Source organism: Notamacropus eugenii, chromosome 3, assembly GCF_028372415.1.
Source record: "Notamacropus eugenii isolate mMacEug1 chromosome 3, mMacEug1.pri_v2, whole genome shotgun sequence".
NCBI classification, from domain to species: domain Eukaryota; kingdom Metazoa; phylum Chordata; class Mammalia; order Diprotodontia; family Macropodidae; genus Notamacropus; species Notamacropus eugenii.
Window position 1 is genome coordinate 296,720,870 of NC_092874.1, and position 25,485 is coordinate 296,746,354.

Below are 25,485 nucleotides of genomic sequence, written 5' to 3' on the forward strand. Positions count from 1 at the left end.
ATATTTGCATAGGCATAAATTAGAATTTGTTGATTAAAAAATCAAAGTAAAGAATTAAACAGTAGCCTTTGTGATGGGGAAGAACTAAGACCCCATCTGTAGGTTCCTACGCAGGGCTGCTCAGACGCCAGCTTCCTGGTAAGCGAACAGAAGCAGAGGGAGCAAACTGGGTTGAGGGCCAGCTAGGGTCAGCCTGCCACTGTCTGCTGGTGACCCCCAAAGCCTGCAGATGAGTGAGTGCCCCTGCTTGCTTCAGGGACCAGTGGCCAGCCCTGTGGTGTGAAGGCCTGCCTTCCCTCCTACAGTAAAAGGCAGGAAGGATGGCAATGTCACTGTGAGGATCCGTGCCTGACAGCCTGCCCCCCACCCCAAGCTGGAGCTGGAGTGAATATCACCCTGGGCCCCAGGGGGAGGAAGCCGGAAATGAAGCCCGTAGCTTTTCTGTCTGATAACAAAGAACAAAGAGATCTATGTATAAATATAAATATCTATCTATATACATAATACAATGGGCCCGCAGGGCCAAAGAATTTGCCCTTCCCCTCCCATCCCAGCCTTAACTCCAAAAAACTAACCCCAACTCTATCCCAATAAACTTAACACCAGGGAATTGTGGCCAGTCCCAGATACTTCAGATTTCAAAGACTGCCCCCATCATGCCCCATGGTAAAGAGAACTATGCATGCTACCATGGACGGGAGCTTTAGCCACCTGCTGGGGCATGCCCAAGACAGACTGTCTACCAGTCTGCCCTTTGGAACTGCCCAAGTTGTCATGCCCTCAATAAACCAAGTTCTTTGACCTAGACTCTTGGGCAAGGTAAGCTAAGGTGGCCTAAGCTGTGGTTCTGAGTGCTGCTGAGCATAATAAGGCCCTCATGATGTCTTGACTCACACCTTCAACGTATCATACATAGCTGTGTATACACCTCCTGAGGGCAGGCAGGGCCTGGTAGGGAGCTGGGCCACCTGACCCTCAAGAGGATGGGGAGTGAAACAAATAGCTGAGCTGGTGATCTCCTCTCCATCAGAGAGGGCAGGGTGGGGCCAAACTGCTCCATGGTGGTAGGCTCCCACCTTGTATCTCTCCCAGAAGCCACAGTGGCCATAAGGGATGAAGTGTGGGAGAGGGCGAGAAAGTGGGATGAAGTGCTTGCTGGGGGAGGGGAGGGTCTGAAGGGGGAAAGAGAGGAAAGGCCCTGGGGGGGAGAGGCTAATTGGCAGGCTTCCCATGGACCCGGAAGCGGTAAATGCAGGTGTACTCAGGGTGACCCCAGTTGCTTAAGATCCGAAGTTCGACCACCTGGTATGGGGCTGTGTCATTGCCCTGTGGGAAGAGGAGACTGGGGTCAGGAAGGCTTGTGATCCCTTGGTGGACATCCTGACCCCAGAGCCCGTCCCCCCCAGGCCTTCTTCAGTGGCTGAATGTTATCCCTCAGGTTGCTATCAGAACCATGGGGTCCTGGCTCAAACTGCAGCTCCTAGCAAAGCCACAGCATCCCCATGGCTGGTGAACTAGCCTTCAAGAGCACCAGCCTCCCTGGGACACTGTGGGGCCAGCCCTCCATACCTGAAAGTGGAAGGTCTGAATGGACTCCCCAGCATTATCATAGGTAAAGTGCCCGAGGGCCACCCCTTCCGACTGTGAATCTTCATTTAGCCCCTACAGAGAAGGAAAAGCAAAGGGAAGGGATGGATGGATGGATGGATGGATGGGAGGGGGTTAGAGGAAAGGTCATGCTGTTAGGACATGAATCCAGATCTATCCAGGGAGGCAAAGGAAGGGGAGGTTGTGGAGGAGGAGGTGGAAGAGGAGGAGGAAGGGGGTGTAGGGGGGGATACATTGGGGAGAGTAAAGGGGAGAAAGGAAAAGCCACCATGATGTTTCCTTCTTTGGTCCCCTCACCTTCCAGCATCTCTCACTAACTCAGTAGACAGATCCTTTTCCCTCCAAGCCCCTGGCCTCCTTCTCTGCCTCTTCCCCTAAGCTGCTGAATGGCTTGGGACACACAATTTAATTGTAGGTGCCTCAGTTTCTTCATCTATCAGGATTTAGGTCCTGAAGCATCCTGTTCCCCTACACGTTTCTTCTCCTCTGGCTCCACTTTTTTCACCCACATCCTCCTTATGAGGACATTCCAACTCTGCCCTAAGGAGGTGACTGTAGGGAATGGTGCTCATCATCCCCACTCAGCTCCCCCATGGGACACCTGGCCATGGAGGCACCCATGTATAAAGGAGTTGTATAAAAGGACCCTGAGACAGCATTGAAATCTTGACTGCTGTCAGCTGTCCTCTTCTGGCTTCTCTCTAAGAAGAGGGGGAGCAGGGAAAGGGCTGGTTGTGGAGTCCAGAGACCAGCCTCAATATCCCAGCTGTAAAATGGGCACATCCTTCCATTCCTCACCTCACAATGCTGCTGTTAAGAAATGGCTGTCAGGCATACGGGAATGGAGAGCTGCAAGGCTCAGATACTCACCAAGATGACAAAATCCTTGGGGGCGCTAGGGATGTTGCTGATGGGAGACAGGGCTTTGGGTACATGCTCCAAGGTGACAGCAGTGAGGTGGATGCGGGCAGATAATCGAACCACAGCAAAGCCCTGGGGGCCCCGGAATGCCCAGCAGTTGCCAGGGTAAACATCTGGCTGTGGGCAGAAGACAAGTCAGGTGACAAGTCAGGTGGGCAGCCAATGGAATAGATTTCCATTGTGTAATCCTCCCACCTTGAGAGCCCAGCCCCCACAGAAGGTGGGAGATGGCAGAGAGCCAAGCTGGGGGCCCTTTGTTCTGTCATACCTGGAGGATGGCTCTTGGGGACTGGAAATAGTACCACAAGGGGATGCCAAACAGACTGAGAAGGGCCGTCTTGGTATCATAGGTCTCTGAGCAGCGGCTACTGATGATGCTGGCCCCTGAAAGAACAAGAGGGAGAGAAGTGAGGTGGGGGCAGCTGAGGGCTGGCAGGACACAGAGGTAGTCCTGAAGATGAGGGGTCACTGCCAGGGCAGCCCTTCAACTGCCCCGTCCCATAAGGGGCATCATGAGTTTTTAATTCCTGCTGTCCCTTAATGGGCAACCATCATGTCCCCAGCCCTCTGGCTTTCTACAGGCTACCTACCTGAGGACTCCAGGGCATAATCCACTAGCCCAATGCGGTCTTCACTGTATCTCTTCAGGGCCTCATTCACAATCTGGTGCACATCCTAAAAGACAGGCATGGATGGACTCATGGGCCTAGCTGCCTGCAGAACTGGCCCAGCCCTTTCACCAGAGGGCCACGTGTGCTACCTGCTCTGCCAGGGCTTCCCCTTCCTTCCCTGGAGGCTCCTCTCAGGGCAAACCCATGACCTCCGACAGGCAGACAGGGAATGGGGCAGGCCTCACCTCCTCTGTGACCCCAGTCACTCCTTCCTTGTGAAGGGTCAGCCTCAGGCTGGCAGCAGCTTCACTGGCAGATTTGACCTGCCCTTCTGCCACCTGAGTGAGGATTCTGTGCTCCAGGTCCCGAAGTTGGGCCTGTACCTCCTCCAGCTGAAGAAGCCCAGCCTTAGCGCCCTTGTCTCGAAGAAGGTACTGACTGATCCAGGCTGGGAACTGAGACTCCACCTAGAAACCACCAGAGACCATCCACAAAACAGTAGAGGTAAGGAAGAAAGAGGGCCGGGACAGGGGACCTGGGGAGGGGGTGTCTAGAAAGACTCTGAGAGCTCAGAGCCTATGCATGTCTTCCTGGTGCCAGGGAAGGGACGGCTGTGAACCAAGTGACTGGCATTTTCCCACTGCTTTCAGGTCTACCAAAAAAGATCTCATTGGACCCCAGTGGACACCTTAGAGGGTTGGGTCTCCCTGGGCAGATGCTCAGGCAGCCCACCTTGGAGAGAGGGGCACATGTGGTCTAAGTGGTGGACTGGAGGACTCACATCACTGCGCAGGGCTGCCATCTTCTGTGGCCAAAGGTCTACTTCCTCTGCCGCTGCAGCCTGTCTCTGGCTCAGGGCTGCCAGTTCCTGTCTCAGGCCAGCCAGCTGGGCCTCCAGTGGACCCATAGCCTTTAATATGTTTTCCTGGAGGGCTTCTTGGGCCAAACTAGACAGTGACAAAAGGAAAAGGGAAGGGCAGCCACTGGCTAGTGACACAGGATAGAGTCAAGCAGAACCACTATCAAAGGGAAAGAACAGAACCAGAGATCTGGGTGCAAGTCTTCCCTGACATTTACTCCCTGTGTGACCCTGGGCAAGTCATTTCCCTCCCAGGCCTCAGGACCCTCATCTGCTCTCTGAGGTCCTTACCAGCTGGGATTAATCCTATGGACATGCTAACCCAAGTATTCTGGCTCTACTGACACCCCCCCAGAGAATCTCAGTGGTGCTTTCTCTGGTCTAGTTTTCTAGCCTTCCTTCCCTCCTCTTCTCTTTGCCAGTTAGTTTGGGGCCTTACCTCTGCCATTCAGATTTTAGCTGGAGCACCCAGCTTTCCAGCTCCTGTAAGGAAGATGATGGCACAATGAGACTGATGAAAACACCAAACCACACTCTGGGGACTCATTGTCTCCTCTGGGTGGACCCTCTGTCTGCTAAGGAGGATCTGAGTCTCTGCAAACTGTTGGGCTCCAGAAATCTTGACCTTGAGTTTGGGCTAGACCTTTCAAAGACTGGACTCCTCTCTTATCATCCCACCAAGAGGAGGCATCTGACAGAGACCCCAACTCAGCTGAGATTAGGCATGAACCACTTTCCCTAGAGTGGTGAGGTCACTTCTCAGTCCCTGAAAAGAGTTTCAAACTCAGCTGTTGAGTTACAGTCTTCTCATTGACAATCTTATCCCTCCCTAGTCTTCATGCATGGATGTGCTCAGTACAGGAAAGGGGTTCCAGAAAGGAGCTACAGGAGGAGGCTTAGGTTGCTTTAGATCAGTAAGCTCTCTGCTTATCCTTCGGACAAGGGGATCCAGAGTCCTCAGACAGGAGCTCTCAGGGACAATGAGTCAATCGAATATGCTCCCATACAAGTATGGAATCTGGCCAGAAACCTGTAAGCAAGTGTTAGGTCTACTGACAGCAGCACCAACATTTCCAGCTACAAGTGACCTCCCCCAAGACGTCTCTGCCCCCTCTCCCCCACTCCCCGCACCCTTTCCCCCGCCCCCCCCCCCCCACCCTCCATCCCCTGTGTCTCTGCCTCCAGAAGCGTCAGAGCTTCTGGATTACCTGGGATGCCTGAGAAATCTTCTTTAGAACATTATCCAAATCTTGCCGATGTTCTGCCCTGAGGGTGGTGAGTGCTTCCTGGAGACCACAAAAAAGGAGACAGGCGTTCAACAAGACCCAGAGAACTTGGCAGGTCCTGCCAAGCCCAGAGTGCTGCCTCACCTCAAGACCTCTATGCCTTCCACTAGCTGGGCTTGCCGACCTGGTCTTCTTAGCAGAGCGTTCTCCTCACCTGGATGTGGGCAGTGGTGTCCCTACGGAAGTCCTTCTTCAGGGTGGGTTCCCATTGGCTCATCAGGCCCTCCAGGAGAGTTGAAATATCCTCGTGGCTCAGGCTTTTTCCACCTCCATTCCCACTGGCCCCCTGCAGCTCCAGCAACTCCAGCCTGATGGCCTCCTTCTGCCAACGTGCAGAGTATTCAGAAGCCAGAGTTTCCAGCCGCCTTTCTAGGGCATGAACCTTGGACAGGACATGCTGTTCAGCCTTGGGAACAAGGAGGAAAACACACAAAGATGAAAAGTCTCTTAGGAGGAGGAACAAGGAGCACTGGGCATTTGTTAAGCACCACTGTGTGCCCGAGGTGGGGCTGAGTGCTGAGAACACAAGGACCAAGAAGGAAACCTTTCTTGTGTACGAAGAACTTCCATTTGAATGGAGGAGACAAGGACATTAAAAGCCACCAGGTCGTTTAACTGCTGTCGGCAGATTTCTTCATTTCACACTTACGCTATTTACAAAAACGTAAGCATTGTTGGTCTCCGCCTGAGAATGGAAGTTCCTGATCAATGGGAATGGTTTCATTTTGTGTACCTGTGTCCCCTAGGCCGGGACCCGGCACTGAGGAAGTGCTTAATAAATACATGTGGGTTGACAGGCTGACTGGAAGAAAGAGCACCAGAATGAATTCTCAGCATGGGGGCAGCCATTTGGGTAGGGTCACCGAGTGTGAAAGGAGTACAGAAGACCAATGAGGCTAAGGCTGGAAAGACAGGGTGGGGCTGTTTTCCTCTGGGGGGCAAAGGGGAGGCCCTGCCATTGACTGAGGAGGGAAGTCACTTGGTCTGCTCTGTTCTTAAGGAAAGTTCCTTTGAGAGCAGAGTGCAGAACAGACTGGAGGCAGGGAGGCCACTCAGGACACTGCGGCAGTGAGCCAGGAGAGTGATGAGGGAGGGCCAGGGTCACCAGGGTCGAAATGGCAAAGAAGCTGAGAGAGCTCAGGGCAAAAAGCCAGGTCAGAGACCTCCCCAAGAGGTACAAAGGAGGCTAAGCATGCAGAAGGTCCCCTCCCCACCAACCACACAGCACAGGGGCAGAACCAAGAGAACAGAGGGAGGGTGGGCATTTTTGATGAGCCCAGCCCACCTCCTCTCTAACCATCTAGATAATGTGCCAGACCACATTCTCATGAGGAAAGCCAAGAAAACATCCCTGTGCGTCATTTCTCCAGCCCAGGGAAGCTTAAGAAATAAGAGAGCTGTGGACACTGAGGTGGGGGCTGGCCAGGAGCCCAACATAATGGCAGCCAGGACAGTGGGAAGCATTTCATTGCCCAAGGATGGTAAAAGGGCTAGAACTGAATCCCTGAGCAGGAGCAGATCCCAGGCTATCCTGGGAGCATGAAGTGGGCCAAATGGCTCTTCTAGGCTACAGACATAGGGCTGAGAGGAGCAGTTATGAGTGAGCGAGGCCCTAGCTGAGCACTGATCAAGAAAGGGGTTCTGCAAAGAGGTTCTGGACCTGAGCCCCAGAGCACAGCTGGGGGCTCAATGTTCACTTTTAGTCCTGCAGTGGGATACCTCGGGTAGGAGACCCAGACACAAGAAGAGTCAATAAGTTCGGTCCCTCTGAACCTGCAGAACCTCAAAGTGTGCTAACAATGACTGAGTCCAATAACATTCTACAGAAACTCCAGCACCCCCAAGCCAGAAGACCTAAACCTGAGTCAGGAACTTGCACAACTCAGACAAGAATAGCAGTGAACAGATATCACCACTATGGAAGCACTGAAAGTTTGCGGACTGAACTAAGAAAGCCCAGAGGTGAGCTGAGCCCAATGCCAACATCAAGTTCATAGTCAAGAAATAGGCTGGAAGAATGAGTAAACAAAACTGAACCTGACCACAAAGGGCTACTATGGCTCAAGACAGAAAGACAGAAGAAGCCAATGACTTGAAGATATCTTTAAGCAAATCCTCCAAGAAAAAGGGTAGATTGGATAAGAGTTGAACAAGAATTCCTAGAAGAGTTAAAGAATGAGATAAAAATGAACAAAAAGTGATTTTAAGAGTGGAAGAGGAAAAATTTTTAAAAAGCGGTACAAGAAAGATATGAGAAAAGAATGAATAATTAGTAAAAGAGGCACAAAAATACTGAATTCCTTAAAAATTAGAACTGAGCAAATAGAAGCTAATAACTCTAGGAGACAACAACAAAAAATAAAATCAATTCAAGAGAAAATGTATAGGATCTCATACAAAACTCCAATGACCTAGAAATGGATTGAGGAGAGAGAATTGGAGAGTCATTTGTCTATCCAAAAGCCAGGAACAAAAAAGGAGCTCAACAAAGGAAAATGCCCAGATGTGTTAGAATCAGAGGGCAAAGTAGAACTTGAAACCACAAATCATTTCCTGAAAGAAACCCCTACATGAAAACTCCCAGCAACTGTTCTAAATCCAGAACTGCCAGGTCAAGGAGAAAATTCTGCAAATAGCCAGAGAGAAATAATCCAGTACTGTCAGGACACATGAGATTTAGAAGCTTCCACATTAAAGGAGTACAGGGCTTGGGATATCATATTCTGGAGTGGAAAAGATCTAGGATTAGAGCCCACAATAAGATTAAACTACCCAGCAAAACTGTGTATCGTCCTACAGGGGAATAAGGACCCTTCCTGAAATAGAGAACTTTCAAGCATTCCTGATGAAAAGACCAGAACAGAATAGAAAATTTGACATTCAAACACAGAACTCAGGAGAAGAATAATAAGGTGAACATGAGTGAGAAATCACAAGTCACTAAAAAAGGGCAAATTGTTTAGATCCCTTGTGTGGCAAGATGATACATGTAACCACTTCAGAATTTTATGATCACCACGGGTCCTAGAAGCAGTCTAAATAGATAGCGACCTGAATGACTGTATTATGTTGTGAGGATCTCAAAAGAATGGAAGGGTGGAGAAGAGAAATGCACTGGAAGGTTGTGGGGAAGGAGAGAAAGAATGGAGAAAGTTATCTCATAAATGGGGTGCACTAGAAAGAGTTTATACAATGGGAGGGACAGAAGAGGGGAACAGGCAACACGAACCTTATTCTCATCTGAACTGGTTGAAAGAGGGAAGAATACACATATACACACAATTAGATGGAGAGATTCATTTTACCCAAGGAGAAGTAGGAGGAAAAGCGTCTAAGAGAAAGGTGAGGGGGAGGGAAGAATGACGGGATAGATTAAGGGAGGCAAAGGTCAGAAACAAAAGATTACTGAAGAAGGGACAGAGTAAAAAACAAAAGGATGAGTGTAAAAGAATAGCATGGAAAAAAATATACATTTAATGAACACAACTGTGAATGGGAATGGGATGAACTCACTCATAAAATGGAAGAATACAGTTGAATGGATTAGAAACCAGAATCCAACAATATGTTATTTACAAGAAATATGCTTGAAACAGAAAGATACACAAATAGAGGAGTTGGAGAAAAAGAATGGATCTTGCAGAATGGATCCTAAAGAATGGATGGTTAACAATTTCATGGTGACAATGACATAACTAAATTTTGGGGATGCAGTCAATGCAGGACTTAGAGGGAAATGTATATTTTGAAATGCTTACATCAATCAAAGAGAGAAAGAAACAGATTAAAGAATTAGACATGCTACTAAAATATTTAGAAAACCAACAGATTAATCCCTTCCCAATTAAACACCAAAATTAAAATCTTGAATCGATAGAAAGATGAACGAAATTGAAAGAACAAAACCCCAATGAACTAATAAATAAAACTATAAGCTTTGAGAAAAACAATTAAATAGATAAATCCTTGGCTAATTTAATTTTTACAAAAGAAAACCAAATTATTACATCAGAAAATGAAAACAGTGAATTTACAATCTATGAAGAGAAAATAAAAGTAATTACTAGGAGCTTTGTTGCCCAACTACATGCCAATAATAAAAATGAAAATCTAAATGAAATGAATTTTACAAATGTAAATAGTCCTGTTTAACAGAGCCCTTAAATAACCCCATCTTAGAAAAAGGAACGAAACAAGCTATAAATGATCTCTCTAAGAAAAAACCCCAGGACTAAATCAAATTTTTCCAAATGATTAAAAAGTAATCAATTCCAACACTAAATAAACTATTTGAAAAACAGGTAAAGATAGAATCTTATCAAATTCTTTCTATGACAAAAATATAATCTTGATACCCAAACCAAGGAGAGTCACGTCTCCCCAAGAGAGGGAACTATAGATCAATTTCATTAATGAATATTGATGAAAAATATTAAATGCTAAGAAAGGAGATTACAGGAATATATCACAAAGATATATTGTGACACTGTGACCAAGCTGGATTGATACCAAGAAGTTGGGCCTGGGTCAATTATTAGGAAAACTATAAATGTAACTGATTATATCAATAACATAAACAACAAATTTATATGATTTCAACAGGTGCAGACAAAGCTTTTGACAAAATGCCTCATCCCTGTTGAAAAACACTAGAAAGCACAGGAATAAATGGAGTCTTCTTTAAAATAAGTATTATCTAACTAAAACCAAGAGCAAGCATGATATGTAATGGGGATAAGCCTTCCCAGTAAGATCACGGTAAAGGAAGAAAGTCCATTGCCAACCATTGCTATTCAGTGTTGTACCAGTTACAGCAACTGCTAGATATAGCAATAAGGCAGAAAAGAAACTGAAGGGAAAAAACTGCAATGAGGAACCAAAACTATCTCTTTTGGTAGATGATACAATGGTTTACCAAGAGAACCCTAGAGAGTCATCTAAAAAAACCAGTTTAAAACAAAACCAGTTCAAACAATTACTTAAAGAAAGTTGGAAGCCCATCAAAACCATCAGCATTTCTATATATTAATCAAGAAAATCCAGCAGGAAGAGATAGAAAGAGAAATTCCATTGAAAATAACTGTATACAATTGTATACTGTATACAACCTGAGAGTTTGCCTGCCAAGACACACACAGGAACTATATGAACACAATTACAAAACATTCTTCATACGTAGAGATCTCAACAGTTGGAGATGTACTCACTCCTCGTGGGTAGGTCAAGCCAGTAGCATAAAAATGATAAAACTACCTAAATTAACTTATTCAGTGCCATACCAATTGAACCACTAAGAAAGTTCTTTGGTAGCAAAGAACTCATTGACAGAGGAGTGGCTTATGGATACAAGGAAATTTGACTATGCTGTACGAAGCCACAACTCTGCTTAATTAGAAGACTTACATGAACTGGGGAAAAGTGGAATAAATGAATGAGGAGAACAAGAAAACAAGCACCACAGACAACCATGGAAATGGAAAGAACAGACATGACCCATGAGGATCTTCTTCCCTTCCCGTCCTGGCTAGGGTGGGAAATACTGGCAGGGAACCTGCATCTAATGCTGGGCTCGCCTGCTGTGTTCTGCTGAACTTTTCTTCCCCTTTTTGGTTTATTCTTTTGCTTAAGGGCTGGCTCTGTGGGAGGGCAAAATGGGAAGGATACACTGAGCAAGGTGGGTCACATGAAAGCAAAAGCTAGAGACAAGTCTTCAAAGTCAGTGGGATGTGTGCGTGTGTGTGTGTGTGTGTGTGTGTGTGTGTGTGTAAAGATGTACCTAATTCAAAATGATTTTCACTAGTAGATCACACAAGCTTTGCAGGGTTTTTCCAAATTCCCTGCTTCTCTTTCTGAGAAGACACACTGGGAAAGGTAGGTTAAGTAAAAACCAATGATATCAAGAAAACTTTTGGAAACACACAACACGATGAGGAGACGTGAAAACGGTTTTCAGACTTTGTGGACATGGACGGGGTTAGAGTTGCTTTGCTTGTCCTGGCAAGGTAGAAGTTGTGGCACATTTCAGAGGCAAGAACAGCTTCCTAACAAGGTGAGTCACTGAGAGGGGAAGGAGCTGCCTCAAGAATTTGGGGGCCTCCACTCTCAGGACTGAGCTGAAGAGGGAGGCTGAGGGCCCTTCCTGATGTTTGCCGTTTCACGGGGCCACTGTTTGTATCCTTTAGTCACCACCCTCTTCTTCTCTTGCGCCAGTGGCCTATTTTCAGATCCAGCGTTGCCTTTGGTTTCTTTGCTTGCCAAGAGCCGCTGGTCTCTGAGGGAGGCAGCCTCTAGGATTGCTGGCCTTCTCACTGGAATGTGATGTTTTGGGGCAGCAGTCAAACATCCTTAGGAAACGATGCTATGAGTCAGTGTTCCTTTTGCCGTGCCTGAGTGGTTGACACATCTGAAGAGGAAGGACTGGAGCTGTTGGAGCTGTACGGTATGTTTTTTCCCCTTTTGTCCCCCTTTCTTCTAACTTGCTCGATTTTGACCTTTGTGGGGCCCAGTCACTGATCTGGTCCTTGATGCTGAAATGATTCGTGTAACCAGCATTTCTCATTCCGTGAAGATGGTCCTTTGGTTTCGTTGTGACATCTTTTGGTGCTGATCATGTATCCTGTGCCTGGGGACTTTCTTACTGACAAATAATAGTTGTGTCTTCTTCCCTTGCACGTTGTTTTGTGGACTTAGTACAATGACAGCCAACAAACACTGATACACTCCCACTAAGTGTAACAGGCTATGCCGAGTGTTGGGGTCACAAGGACAAAATGATCTTCTCAGCTTCCTCCTGGACTTCCTTTGCCCTCTGTTGCCTTATGCTCATTTGGAATAGCAACTATGGGGTTTTTAAGTTGCCTTTAAAAATGTGATGAAATCTAATCCTTGAGGCTGATTTGCCTCCTCCAAATTCTTCTGCCTGTGAGTGATCATTCCACTGATTGTTTTCCCCCCCACATCTGAAAAAAAACTCCTTGCAGCTGACATGAGAAGTCAGACAAATCAAATTCTGACACTGGCTGTGTCCAAAATCGTGGACCTCATTGTGAATCTGACATCCAGCACCTCATCTGTTGCTGTTTCTAGAGCCATGTCCTTTATCCCACCACTCCATGTCACCCCTCAGATTGCACAGGAATAATGTCAACCACTTAGACTGTGGTTGGACTGTGTGAGGACTGAGGGAGACCAAGTACTCTTTGTCCTTCTCTGAGGTCCCCTGACCTCTGTCCACAAACAGAAGGTGGCTGCAGAAGGCAAAGGTTGTTTGGTCTTTTTATCTGCTTCCCAAGTCATCATGACTCCCCAAATCCAATCACCTGGTGGCCAAGCTTCTGGTGGGCAGACACCAGGATCTGCACACAGCCTTCAAGTCTTCCCAGCTTGATCAACTCTGATAGTCTGGGCTCTGCTACCAATTTCTGGAGACCCCCCCAGAATCACTTCACTGTGTGACAAGGTGTTAGGGAAGGCCTTTTGGGGGAGGCAACTATGATTTCAGTTGAAGGCAGCGGGGGAACGCGGGAGGCTGAGTCTTGAGAGGTTGGCATTGAACTGCCCCAGGTCCCAAAGCTAGCAAGTGGCAAAGCTCAAACTTGAGCCCAGGTTTTCTGACCCTGGCTCCCCAGGGATCTGCATATCCAAGGTGAGAGAGTCTCCTAATGCTGCTTGTGAGTGGCCCTGGTGCAAAGATTGATGAATTTGGAGATGGAAATCCATGGATAAATCGAGGTTACTAAATGAAGGCTTCATTATAGCCTGGATTTATATTCTCATCTCTTGACCCACAGCACAGACCATTAAGAAGAGACTGTCACCACTGAGATGAATGACCTATCTTCTGCATGACACACACTTGGCACCCAAACAGCAAAGACAAAGAAATGGAAACTACTGGCTTGCCCCCGAACTGGGCAAGAGCTGAATAAATTATGGTGTAAGGATTGAATACAACCGTGCTCTAAGAAACAATGAAATAGGTGGTATTGAGAGAAACCTGAGAAGACTTTGTATGAACTGGTGCAGAGCAGAGTGAGAAGAACCACAAAGAAGCAACTTTGAAAGACTTTAGAACTCTGATCGATGCAGTGACCAAGTACTTTTCTGGAAAATGACCCAACTTCTGACAGAGAGATGGCCTGAGGAGGCAGAAGGAGACATAGATCTTTTAGACATGGCCAAAAAGGGACTGGTTTGCTTAACTCTGCACATTTGTTACAAGTGGTTTGCTTTTCATTTTTCTGAATGGGTGGGAGAGGGAGAAGGGAAATAAAACAGACTTTTGTTCATTACAAAATGGAAACAAAAGCAGCTTCCTCTGGCTAATCCTGCTTCCCCCTCCTCTGATGCCTCATAGTGCTGCAGAGCTGTTTCAAAGACAGCGCTAGGAGAGGACACCACCTGGAAGATCCTGCCAGGCCAGAACTGTCTTCAAAGATGGTATGGTAATAGTCTGTATGGCTGCCACAGAAGAAACAGCATAGCCAACTCCCTCTACTGCTTCACTCCCATCTGTCCTGGTAGATCTCCATTGTACCTAGTTGTTTCCTCATGACTCGGGGACTCCTTCAGGGCAGGGACTGTGGGCTTGTTTGTTTGGGTTTGAATTCTTTCTTTGAATTCCCATCCCTTAGCACAGTGCCTGACACACAGTAGGCCACACTTAAGAAATGGTAGTGGACTGAGTGATTCTGGGGTTGATTGGAACAGACTTGGTTGTGAGCAGACTGTCTGCCTGTCCTGCACAAAGTGTTCCTGGCACTCACCCAGGCACTCACCTGGAAATATGGGGTGGATTCTCCTGCTTCCCACACCTCCTCTCTCCTGTTGCTGCCCTTTGCTGCCCACCAGGACAGCATAGCAGGGTGGAATGTCTGTAGTCCATAGGGGTAAAAATACCAAGCACCTAGCACATGGGAGGAAAGGCTAATGAAGGCAGAGGCTGAGGCACCAGAAGGGAAACATGTCCAGGATGAGGACCTACACCTGGACTGTGTCTGGCAGTGTCACATCCACATGGGCTCAGACCCTGGCCCAAGGAAGGTGCATGCATTATGGGCCCCATGATCTGGAAGGCAAGACCCTTCAGGAAAGGCATCTCTCATGATCCTTTCAGGAGTCATTACACACTTTTGGATTATGAGAAAAATGAGGGACAAGAAGCAGCTGGGGAGAGGACATGGAGAAGTCCTGCCTCCTGGTCCCAAGCCTGGTCCACATACAGCCCTGTCTCTTCTGGAGGATCAGAGTGCTTTCAGGAGATGCCAGCTGAATAGAGGTCCTGGTAACTGACAGCTTGTGGTGTCACCATTCCCAAGCTGGGCTTCATCTCATAGTAGGGGGTAAGTGATGTCATGGTTCCTGAACAGAGTACAGCTCTTTTGGGACCATCCAGGGAGGACCACCCTGTCCATTCTCCCCAGTGAGAAGGGGCAAAGGCCTCCAGAGCTGGCATTGGCTGTGTCCTGCCCAGCTAACCCATTCATTGTGGACTCAGCTCTTCTACCAGTTCCCCCACCCTCAAGTGCCTTGACAGTGACCACTGAGGGGGCAGATCAAACACCCATGTAAAGCCAGCACTGTCATAGTAGGCATGCAGCATGAGTCTGGGAGGCCTGCATACAGAAGATGCACAAGAAAGGCTTGTGGGATTGGATCAAGAGGAGGAGACACAGGCCGTCTATCCCATTTCAGGCACAAGAACTTTCCCATACAAGGCCTGGGTCCCTTTTCCCCTAAAGGCTAAAGGCTCCCCTTCAAAGCTCTGTCTTCCAGACTTGCGTTCAGCAGCTCTGCCCCCAAGCCCTTGTCTGTCTGGGCTGGCAGGGTGCCCTGGGGACTCAGCAAGGCTCACCGTAAGCCAGCGAAGCCAGAAGCAACAGCATCAAGAGAAGCAGAAACAACTTCTTCAGAGTTGAAAAGCTCCTGGATTTCATGGGGATGAAGGAGGAGACATTAGTGCCTGGTCTTCCCCACCAGATTCCTGTGCGACCCTCCCTGAGCTGCTGAGGAAACCAACAAAGGGTGTGCCCCCACCCTGGGACAGCTACGGTGGGGAGCTCTGGGCTTTTATGGACAGCCCTCGAGGTCAAGTGGAAGGAGAAAATTTGACCTTGGTCAAATGTGTGAATGTTGTTATGAAAGGTGACAGGGCTGGTGGAAGGCATCTCCCTCCCAGGGCTCTCAGGAATGTGCTTATATGCTAGTGAATTGGGCAGGCTTCTTTTGGCTAAATCATTTCAGTGCTTGTCAAATTGGGACTTGGAAGGAGTAAGCCCTGACAAGGTTGGCTAGTCTCCCTGGGCCTAGCCTGTGGCCCCAAGAATCCAGAGCTAGATAGGGAACCTGCAGCCTGGAGATCACATGTGGCACTTGAGGTCCTCAAGGGTGGCCCTTTGACTGAATCTAGACTTCCAAGAACAAATCTCCTTAAGAAAAGGATTTGTTCTGTAAAACTTGGCCTCAGTCCAAAGGTTGCACCCCAGGACCTAGAAGGCTACATGTGGCCTGGAGAGCGCAGGTTCCCTACCCCTGCTCTAGAGGCTCCTGGACACAGCCCTGGAGGCTGCCTGGAAACCTGGACATGACCCCCCACAGAGAAACTGTAAGGATGGCCTGGCTACCCGAAGGACTGGGAAGAGACTACAACCCCTGGGAGCTCAGGACTTTCCAACTGGCCAAGGTGAAGCCACCAGAGTCAGTGGAGATGAGAGGCAGGAACTACTGAGGGGACAGCTCCTCCAAGATACTCAGGAATAGAGCAGCACCTGTGCTCATGGGGATTGGCATGTGCTGGGGAAGGGTTAACAAGCAGTTCTGAAGGAGGTGAAGGCACACACAACTTGTCCCATCTTCTTCTTCAGTCTAGATACCCAGAGGAGCCCTGACTGGTAGCTGACACTCAGGAGCAAGTTCAAGCTGGTTCCAGCTGATTCCAGCACACCCCTGACCCTGACCTGACCTTCTGTCATAAGATTCATGGCACAAAAGTCTCAAAAGCTGAACTGAGCTCAAGCGTGGTGAAGCTTTTTCAAGCATGGGTTCTTTGGTTCTGGCAGAGCCCAGGGAAGCCTCACTGACCTGGTTAAGACAAAGACGTCCAGCAGGGAGGCAGCTGTGGTCAGGCGGTAGCAGTTAGTGCCCAGCCACCAGTAGAACAGGCCAAAGAGCCAACCTGTAAAAGTCCCAGCAGAGGGGTTCAAAGGCTTCGCCCTCCTATCCCAGAGTTAGCTTGCTCCCAGCCTGCTCACTCTGCAGCTGCTCCTTGAATCTCCCAAGGCTCTCTAGCTGTGCCTGGGGATCCTGCCATAAAAGCCTGTCTCCACACACTGTCCTAGGGTTAGCACCCAGGCCTGGTGTGCCCCAGCATAGGAATGAGGAAGCTCTTATGGGCCCACAGCAGGGACTGCCCTGGGCAGTGTGCCCACACACTCCCAGAACCCACCTGGAAAAGTGATGGCCACCCACAAGAAAGCGCCAACTTGGGAGGCAGCATTCCTTAATGAGGATGCTGAGCCAGGCTGGTCCATAAGTGTGTGCCCTGCAGGAAAGTGAAGACATGAGGAGCCACCCAGAAGGAGACACAAGTGGGCCTCAGGCATCCCCATTACCATGCTGAGGCTTGGGCCCTCCCAACCTCCAAACCCCCACCTGGAGCCAGACTGCAGAGTTCTCTATCCTTTTATCTGAAATCTATGTTCTCCCCATCCCCCCTGGATGGGGCACCCTTCAAAGTACACGGGGCAGCGTCCAGGGGATGGAGTTCCAGTAGGCAGGAAGTGCTGCCTACCTGCAGAGTCATCCTCCGAGGAGTATCCTGAGGAAGATCCACAGATATCATAGGTGACTTTGCCCTCATTCAGTCCATTGATCTTGCTGTTCTCAGCACCTCCCAGGCCTCTCCTCCTCCTCACCAAGTCCCCACCTGCACAGAGCATGGAGGTGCCTGATAAGCAGGGAGCTTCAGGCTTCCAGCAACAGCAGCTGCCAGAGGTGGAACACCTGGCAGAACTTTTCAGAAGTCAGACTTCCCACCCCTTTGGGGGTCTGAGCCCAGAAGCCCCCCCACATGTGGTTTAGGGCAGGAATGGAGTTCTGCACAAGGGCAAAATCCGGCCCCCTTCCTATTTCTGTATGAGGTAAGAACACTTTTTATGTTTTTAAGTGTAATGGAACTTTACTGAAACATGTAAAGATGATTTTTAGCTCATTGGCTGCACAAAACCAGGTGGCCTTCTGCCTTAGGAGGCATGGTTATTGTCACCCAGATCTGGAAAAGTGCCATCTATGGGACTGAGGGGCTTCAGGAGAATGGAAGGATCTCCCACCTGGGAGGATCCAGGGAGATGAGCCAACCTGGAGGAGTAAGGTAACTCCCAACAGACACTAGCCTCCTTAGGAATCTTTAGAAGACAGGGAGGAGCTTCCTTCCTTCTCCCCAGCCCAAGCCCTCGGGTTTGTCAAGCTCTGGCCAGAGCTCACCACGTTCACTCCAGTAGACATCGCTGTCCAGCTGATCTTGTAGGATGGAGCTTTTGTCCACCGAGGCGACCCGGGGGCCCCTGACGTAGGACTCGCTGACCACTGATTCACTGTAGTAGGTAGTGTGAGGATTGGAAGCAGGGCCCAGGTGAGGGGCTGGTGAGAGGCGTTTCACACTGCCAGATTTCCTCTTCAGAGTCCTGGGGGGCGCCAAGCATGAAGAGCAAAGGAAAGAGGGTGAAGGAGATGAAGCAGGAGAAAAACAGGGGGAGAAAGGCCTGGAGGAGGAAGAGACTTTCAAGGAGCTTCTAGGATGAAAAGAAATGATCCCCAAAGCCCTCTTCTGTTCTTATTCCTTCAACAGATGAATCCTTTATAACATTGGAACAAATCCCCAGCTCCCATGGGCCAGGCAGGGCCTCTTTCCAAATGGAACCACCATGATGAGGTACAAGAGGAGCTAAAGCCACCTGAACCTGTCTCCTCCCCCACAGGTCCATCACCCCCATGGCTTCCTATGCTCTTGCTAGGCCCTGCAGCTCACCCCAGAAACCGTGGGTACTGGGCCACAGGGTGGTTGTTCCCTGCCCAGCTTTAAGCCTCAGTTTCTGGCCCTCTCAATGCTCAAAGTCACCCCTCCCTAGTTCCTGTTCTCAGAGAGTGAAGGCAGCAGCAGCCCAGGTTGGGGTAGAAGGGGAAGAGACGGTGCTGGGGACAGGAAATTCTCGCATTTGTGGGGAAAGAAAGCACTAGAGTGATGTTTCCACCAAAGATGGGGGCAGGAAAGAAAGGTGCACATGGAAGCTGGCCAGGCCCTTGGCTGCCCTGAGTGGTTGTGATCTGGAAGATGACCTAGGGTCGCTGTGGAGTGGCTTACCTTAAGGGACTGTCCTTGAAGGCAGTGTGCTGACCAGCCACCAGGGAACTTCCTCCACTGCTGCTGCTGCTGCTGCCTCCATCATCATCAACATGGTAACGATGGCTCAGGCGCTGACTGCGTCGAGACATCATCAAAATCTCACTCTAGAAGTGCTAGAAATTCCTGGAAGAAGCAAAAAGTAATGAGAAGCTGTGCTTACTGACTGACTAGGTGTGATTTTCTGGGACCCCCTGAGAAGAGCCTGATGGGGGAGACGTTGAAGGGGAGGGATGGATTCCTCCAAAAGGAAAGCTGGCTGCACTGGGACAGAGAGGCGCTTTCCTAAAGAGTTTCTGAAGTGTCTCCCAGACGCTGAGGGTGGCTGCTCACCAGGGCCAAGCCTGCCAGCTTTGTGCCTGAGCTGGCCGTGACATCTTCTTGCAGGTGGCTTCCCTGGTGAAGCGCTGCCCCCACTCTCTCTCCAGCCTCCATTTGGAATGTCTCCCTTGGTGTCTTTACTGAATCTGGGGTTTTGACACTTGCCTTGGGATTGTTCTCAGGTCGCTTCGCACACACACAATTTCCTTCTCGCCATAGTTGTTAACTCTGAGGGAAAGGCCTGCTTTCCCTTCCATGTCTTTGTTTCCCCTCATCCCCAACAGCACCCAGTTCTGTGATCATTCTGGAGGGTGGATGGGGTCCAAGCTAACCATCAGATACTAACCCCACCCCTTAGGTCATGTGTTTCTTTAGTAAGAGCCCTCAATGGACAACTGGATTATTGAACTCATTTTACAAATGAGTAAACAGACAAGTGGTAAATTCTCCAGGGGTCCCCATACCTCTTTGGAGGAAGAGCCTCCAAAGCAGGCCCTGGGCCTTCCTGTCCCCCAGCTCCCTCAGCTCCAACCTCACTGCCTCCTCAGGGATTTCTGAATTGTCAAGGATTGCACAAGCAAAGTTTCAGTGACAGAGGGCTGATACAAAAGGGAGGCTGTCCCAGCCTTAGGAGACATGGATGTCATGAACATGAATTAGACCACCCCTAACTCAGATTACAGACGAGACCAGGTTGTAGGGGATCTCAGCTTGGTTTCCTAGTCTATCCATGCTATAAAACCATCTCTAATATACCCAACCTTGATTTTGGAGGGCCTGTGACCTTTGCCAGAAGCTGTATTCTGGGGGTTACTGCTTTCATTTCCAAGATGCTTGCTTGGGTCGTGGGACAGAGACCCCAGTGGATGTCTCTGCCAGTTGGGAGAACAAGAAGGCCTGGTTTGGCTAGCAGGGAGAGTTCCTACTAGACTTGTCCTAAAAAGCAAGAAACCACATGTCTCCCTGGCTAAGGAAGCCCATTTGGTCGACCCGTGAGCTTCTCTGAAGATGGGGTGCCCACTTGGCAAGGACAGGAAGAGGGAAATCGGCAGCAGCCAAGGCAGACAGCTGGCCTGATGTCCCTTGCTAGCTTCCACCCCCACATGGTAATCAAGTCTGCCCCACTGGAGTCTTTGAATGCCCACCCACTCGGGCATCAGCATCAGCTCTCACCCTCCCTCCCCCATGCTTGGGTGGAGTCTTTGCCCGAGGCCTCAAACAAAGCAGTACAGCTAGTAGTCAGGCTGTTGTGGATACAAACCTAACCACATCCCAGGGGAGGCCTGAAAAGGCTGTATGGGCACCCCCTAAATTGCCAAGGAAAGCCCCCGGTCTGCCAGGTAGCCTTATCTTCAGCATTCCAGTATCATAAAGACAGAGAATCTAAGCTCTTGACTATTCTGAATTCTACAGTCAAAGGGAAAAGCCAACCCTACCCTCTGTCATCATAATCTAATCCCTGCTCTGCCCTCCCCCCCTCAAAAAACCCCCATGTTTTGAACAGCACAAGGCATGGTTGCAGGCCCAGTAAAGGCAGAACTCTCTCTCTGCTACTACTTCCTATGCTGACCTACAACCATAGAATATTAGTATTGAAAGGGCCCTTGGAGATTTCAGAGGCAGTCACAGTACTGGCCCCCAATAAGGTGGCGCTCATCAAGAAGAGTCCTTTGTTTTCATGTGAGAGGATAAAAGCCCAGTTTAGAAAGATACTGCCTCATCTGCCATCACATGGTCACCAGCAGGGCCAGGGTGGTGTTAGAACCTGGAGCACCTGCCCCCTACATCCCTCTGCTTTATCCTGACTCACCCCACTCCATCCTGTTATGTGCAAATGAGAGCTGATTTTACCCAGAATCTCACTAGTCTCCCACAGTCTCCTGGGGACTGTCAGGCCAAGATGCTACCATCCCCCTGCCTTGAACCTTCACATGCCTCCCCAGCCAAGTGACTTTCATCTGAAGGCCACCTACTGTCTTGCTCTGGCAGTCACTGACCCACAGGGATGGACTCCTGTTGGCTCAGGCTGGTGAGCACACAGGATCTGCCCAGACTGTGAACAGAATTTGCAGGGCCAGAGATGGACAGACTCTTCCAGGCTGCCCAGAAAGGGCCTGGGGGATTGGTAAGGTTTCAAACCACAAACATTGACACTTTTCAATAGCTCCAGCGTGGAGCATCCTGGCCTTCTCTCATCTGCCCAGCGATGACCCACAACACCCTCCACAGTCCTTTTCAGGAGCCGCTAACCCAAAGAAAAGGGATCACTTGCACGTGCCGGGAGTCTGAGTTTGGTTCAGCTCTGCAAAGTTCAGGGGAAGTGGAGGGAAGTGGCCAGTGGCCTGAGAGGATTTCCTTCAGGGAGGAACTAGGAAGGGGGCCATGATGCTCTGGCAGGGTCACCCAGTGAGCCAGGGGCAGCAGGGCCTTCATCCTGGGAGGATCATCCCCGGGCTGGGGATGCCCCACGTTAGAGGGTAAGCTGGAGGGCAGCTGGCCTCTGGCACTGGGAGGATGAGCCTGGCCAAGACCAGGCAAAGAGTGGGTGATGAGTCCCAGTCTGGCCAGCCAAGGGGGGCATCTGGGGCCAGGGGACAGGGTGCATCAGGTCTGGGCACGGGACTGTTGCCAGCTCTCCCACCCTCTCCAAATACACACAAGTCACACAGACACGTGTATGCACACACTCACTGGGAAAATCAACACAACTTTGGCCCAGAGGGAGGTGGAAAGGCATGCCAGGCCTTGGCACTGGGAAGTGAGTCCGGGCCTGGGCAACTCCATTTTGGGGTTGTTTGTGGGGAGAGGAAGCAAGGGGGCAAGCAGGCCTGGCACCGAGGGACCCAACTCAGTTACCGACATCCCTGGATGCTGGGGATTTGGGGGAGAGGTTAGGGGATGAACCAGAGGCAGCTGCACCAGGGGCAACTCTGGCGGGAGAGCTGTGCCCAGGTTTGGGGGGCAGACAAGGGGAGGGGCCGCCTCTGTGCCCAGGTTTGGGGGGGCGGCCGTGTCCTGGCACAGAGGAGGGCACCGTGCCCGAGCCCTGGCCCCTCCCCCGCCCCCTCCTCTCCCGGCCCTGACCCGCCCGGGTACATGCAGAGAAGGTACCTGCAGAAACGGCTCCGACCCTCCCCCGCCCGCCAGCCGCGATCGCGTCCGCGTCGGCCGCTACCGTGGACACGCGGGAGGAACATTGGGGGAACGCGGGGCGAACGTGGGGCGGGCGGACAATGGGGCGCGGGGGCAAAGCGGTGGCGAGCTGGGGCGGGGGCGCGCGCGGGGAGTGGGTCCACGTAAACCTCGTGTGTGAATTCCACAAGTACCTTAATATCTGTTTTATTTCTCAACATCCTTTATTTGGGTGCCGATTAGACTACCTTCTTATCCTCCCACTCCAGCTCTTAAAAAAATGGAAATAACTTGAGAATGGTTGGAATCATTCGATTTCCCATAATTAGGTCTAACTCGCTTCAATATTTTAGATTCAAGTGTAAATTTCTGCGTGTGTGTGTGTGTGTGTGTGTGCGTGCGTGCGAGTGCATTGCAAGCAAGCTATGTTGCAGGTAAGAGAAAGTACAAGGAAGGGATTGGCATAAATGAGCTGATACAATCTTCTCCTTTACTTCTATTTTCTCTTTTGAGGAGAATGATCTCTGGGATAGGAAGGATCGGACACCACAATGGATAATGGGGAATGGAAGCCCCAGATCAGTGTGGAGGTGGTAAGTCCATTCAGCTCTGTATAATCTGAGAAGTTCTTGCTACATTGTAGGGACTGAGATACAGAAAGAGCAGTGAAGTGGCCTCTGTCCTCAGAGAGCGTCTCTTCTGTTCCGTGTACATGAATGAGTCAGTATGAGGATGGCGAGAACCCTGACAACTGGGGCAGGGAAGGCATCGGACAAGAGGAGGCTGCTGAGATAGGAGCATGAGGATCCTGAGCAGTCTTAGCTATGGGCTCGCCACCAGGTGGTGACTTTTGGCCATGGCAATTCCTAAAACAAAAAGACAAAATTTGTGGGCATCCCTCTTGTAGGACTCCAGTGATAACAGACAGTGTCAGAAAAGGAAGCAGAAGGTGGCTATGAAATTGCAGCTTTGAACCTCATTTTCTTTTCTATTTAAAAAAATACTTCTTTTCAGCATTCACTTTTATAAGGTTTTGAGTTCCAGAATCATTTTCTCCTTTCGTCTCCCCTTCCCTTTCCCCAAGACAGAAAACGCTCTGATATAGGCTATATGTGGACAATCATATTACGCGCGTTTCCACATTAGTCATGTTGTGAAAGAAGAATCAGAAGAAAAGGGAAAAACGAGAAAGAAAAACAGAGAAAAATAGTGCTCTTAAATCTGCAGTCAGACTTCACAGTTCTTTGTCTGGAGGTCGATGTCATTTCTTCCAACGAGTCTTTTGGAATTGTCTTAGAGCCTTGTACTTCTCAGAAGAACGAAGTCTATCAAAGTTACTTATCACACAAAGTGGCTGTTACTGTGTACAATGTTCTCGTAGTTCTGCTCACTTCACTCAGCATGAGTTCATGTGAGCCTTTCCAGGTTTTTCTGAAATCAGCCTACTCATGACTCTCATAGCACAGTAGTATTCCACTCCATTCATACACCCCAGCTTGTTCAGCCATTTCCCAATCGATGAGCATCCCTTCAATTTCCAATACTTTGCTCTCACAAAAAGCTGCTATAAACATTTTTGTGCATGTGGGTCCTTTCCCTTCTTTATGATCTCTTTGGAATACAGACCTAGTAGTGGTATTGCTGGGTCAAAGGGTACATATAACACAGTTGTATAGTCCTTTGGGTATAGTTTGAACTTCAGTTGAACTGCACTTCCTTAAATGTGAGATCCTTCTCCATTGATTCCTATTCAGCATTCCATTGGAGGATAGCATGTGTATCAATATTGACATTTTTGCTATAAATGAAGCCACAGAAATCAGGAAATGGAAGGATGGCTCACAGGCTCTTTGAGAAATCAAGAAAAGGATTGATATCATTGGATCTAACAAACAAGAAGTGACTCAGGTGATTCAGCCTACTTACTTTACAGATCTCATTAGCCAAACACAAATAAAGCAGCTCCCGAAACCTCCTTGGAGCTTTGGAGTCAACATCAGAGCAAAAGATGAGGTCAAGAAATTCTATGAAAAAAAACGGTAGATTTCTCCAGATGAAGTCAATATACACCTTGATATTTGGTGATTTCAGTGCAAAGGTGGGCAGAGAAAATGGCAAAAAAGACATTGCAAAGTGTAACCTAGGATTAGGAAAGGAAAGAGTTCAGTCATCTATGTAGCAGAAATACTTCTTTCAGGAAGAGTTAGAAGAATTGAAAAAAATTTAATTGCAGGAATTTGAATTGTATATATTTATTATAAGGGGTTTTTTTTCCATAGATAAGGGAGACCAGAGGTGGATTTTCGTTAATATGAAAAAACATGAGTGGGGGGGCGGAGCCAAGATGGGGGACTAGAAAAACACACTTATGTAGGGTCTCCCCACACAGCCCACAAAATACCTGTAGAGAGGGACTCTCAACAAATCGTGGAGCAGCAGAAGCGGAGAACAACAGAGTGGAGGAGATTTTCAGCCGACGGTGACCTGAAAGGCCCACAGAAACATCGTTTGTGCTGGACGCTGAGCGGAGCGTGGAGCCCAGCCTGGCCTTGCCCGCCTGATGTGGCGTGGAGCAACGCGATGAGACTCTGGAAGGAGGACACCTCAGGAGTGGAATTTCCAGTTGTGGAGTCTCCAGTTGCAGCAGCAGGTTCTCAGATCCCTCAACCCACAGGCGCCAAAGATCTGTGATGTGGTTTATTCAGTTGGCCAGGAAGGGAGAAGGGCCTTCCTATAGCTCCAGCAGCAGGCAGCAGCCACAGAGAGTGCACAGCAGCCCATACAGCGTAAAAACCCCTGGGGGCACTGAAGAGCTGAGTCTTACCTCAGCCCTGGGTGGAGGACCTGGCCTAGCTGGTCTTTGTCTCACACTGAATGGCGGCCCTGCCTGTTGGGGTCCCCTAGACCATTTACGGGAACCCCTGACCGCGACCCAAGGCTCTTGTCCAGCAAGAGGCCTTGATCTCGTGAGTAATGAAATGGGGCGGGAGACAAAGGTGGTGAAGACTCCGTTTATTTCATCTCATTCACATGCATATGTAGTCTTTATGTAAAACATTCCTAAGCCTTACGTTGAACCTATCAGCTATCACCTTTCACATTGAACCTATCACCTATCACCTTTCCTTATATGGGTGTCTTCTCCACTGGACATCCGGAGCCAGGACAAAGAACTGCCACGTTGCAAACAAAGACGAGACCCTTCCTCCTGAAATCCATCTAGTTCCACCCCTACTGACAAGCCCCTAGGTTATCTAGGCAGGCTCTCAGTATGGCGTCCTGAAATGGATAGGGGTTGGCTCTAACTCGTCCCGTTACACCTGCCCATACAGCTTATCTGAAAATCAGCCC

The 25,485-nt window shown here is 49.3% G+C and overlaps 1 protein-coding gene across 1 annotated transcript; it reads right to left on the minus strand.

The window, feature by feature from the left end:
- Positions 1-1,212: 1,212 nt before the first annotated feature.
- On the minus strand, positions 1,213-18,773 carry LOC140532066 (SUN domain-containing protein 2-like). The gene is made up of 17 exons (XM_072650614.1): positions 18,643-18,773; positions 17,766-17,965; positions 17,074-17,208; positions 16,729-16,824; positions 16,365-16,458; positions 14,803-14,899; positions 14,063-14,158; positions 5,440-5,691; positions 5,208-5,285; positions 4,439-4,482; positions 3,922-4,087; positions 3,386-3,607; positions 3,120-3,204; positions 2,798-2,913; positions 2,479-2,646; positions 1,570-1,662; positions 1,213-1,326 (listed from the first exon to the last, which is right to left on the minus strand). The coding sequence occupies exons 1-17, from the start codon at positions 18,771-18,773 to the stop codon at positions 1,213-1,215; spliced, it is 2,187 nt and encodes a 728-aa protein (XP_072506715.1).
- Positions 18,774-25,485: the final 6,712 nt, after the last annotated feature.

Coding starts and splice junctions, on each gene's coding strand:
- LOC140532066 (XM_072650614.1), bottom strand. CDS start 18,773: ATGTCTCGACGCAGTCAGCGCCTGAGCCATCGTTACCATGTTGATGAT. Junction 14,159..14,802: donor CACTGTCAAGGCACTTGAGG/GTGGGGGAACTG, acceptor TATGGACTACAG/ACATTCCACCCTGCTATGCT. Junction 3,608..3,921: donor TGGCAGCCCTGCGCAGTGAT/GTGAGTCCTCCA, acceptor GGTGGTTTCTAG/GTGGAGTCTCAGTTCCCAGC.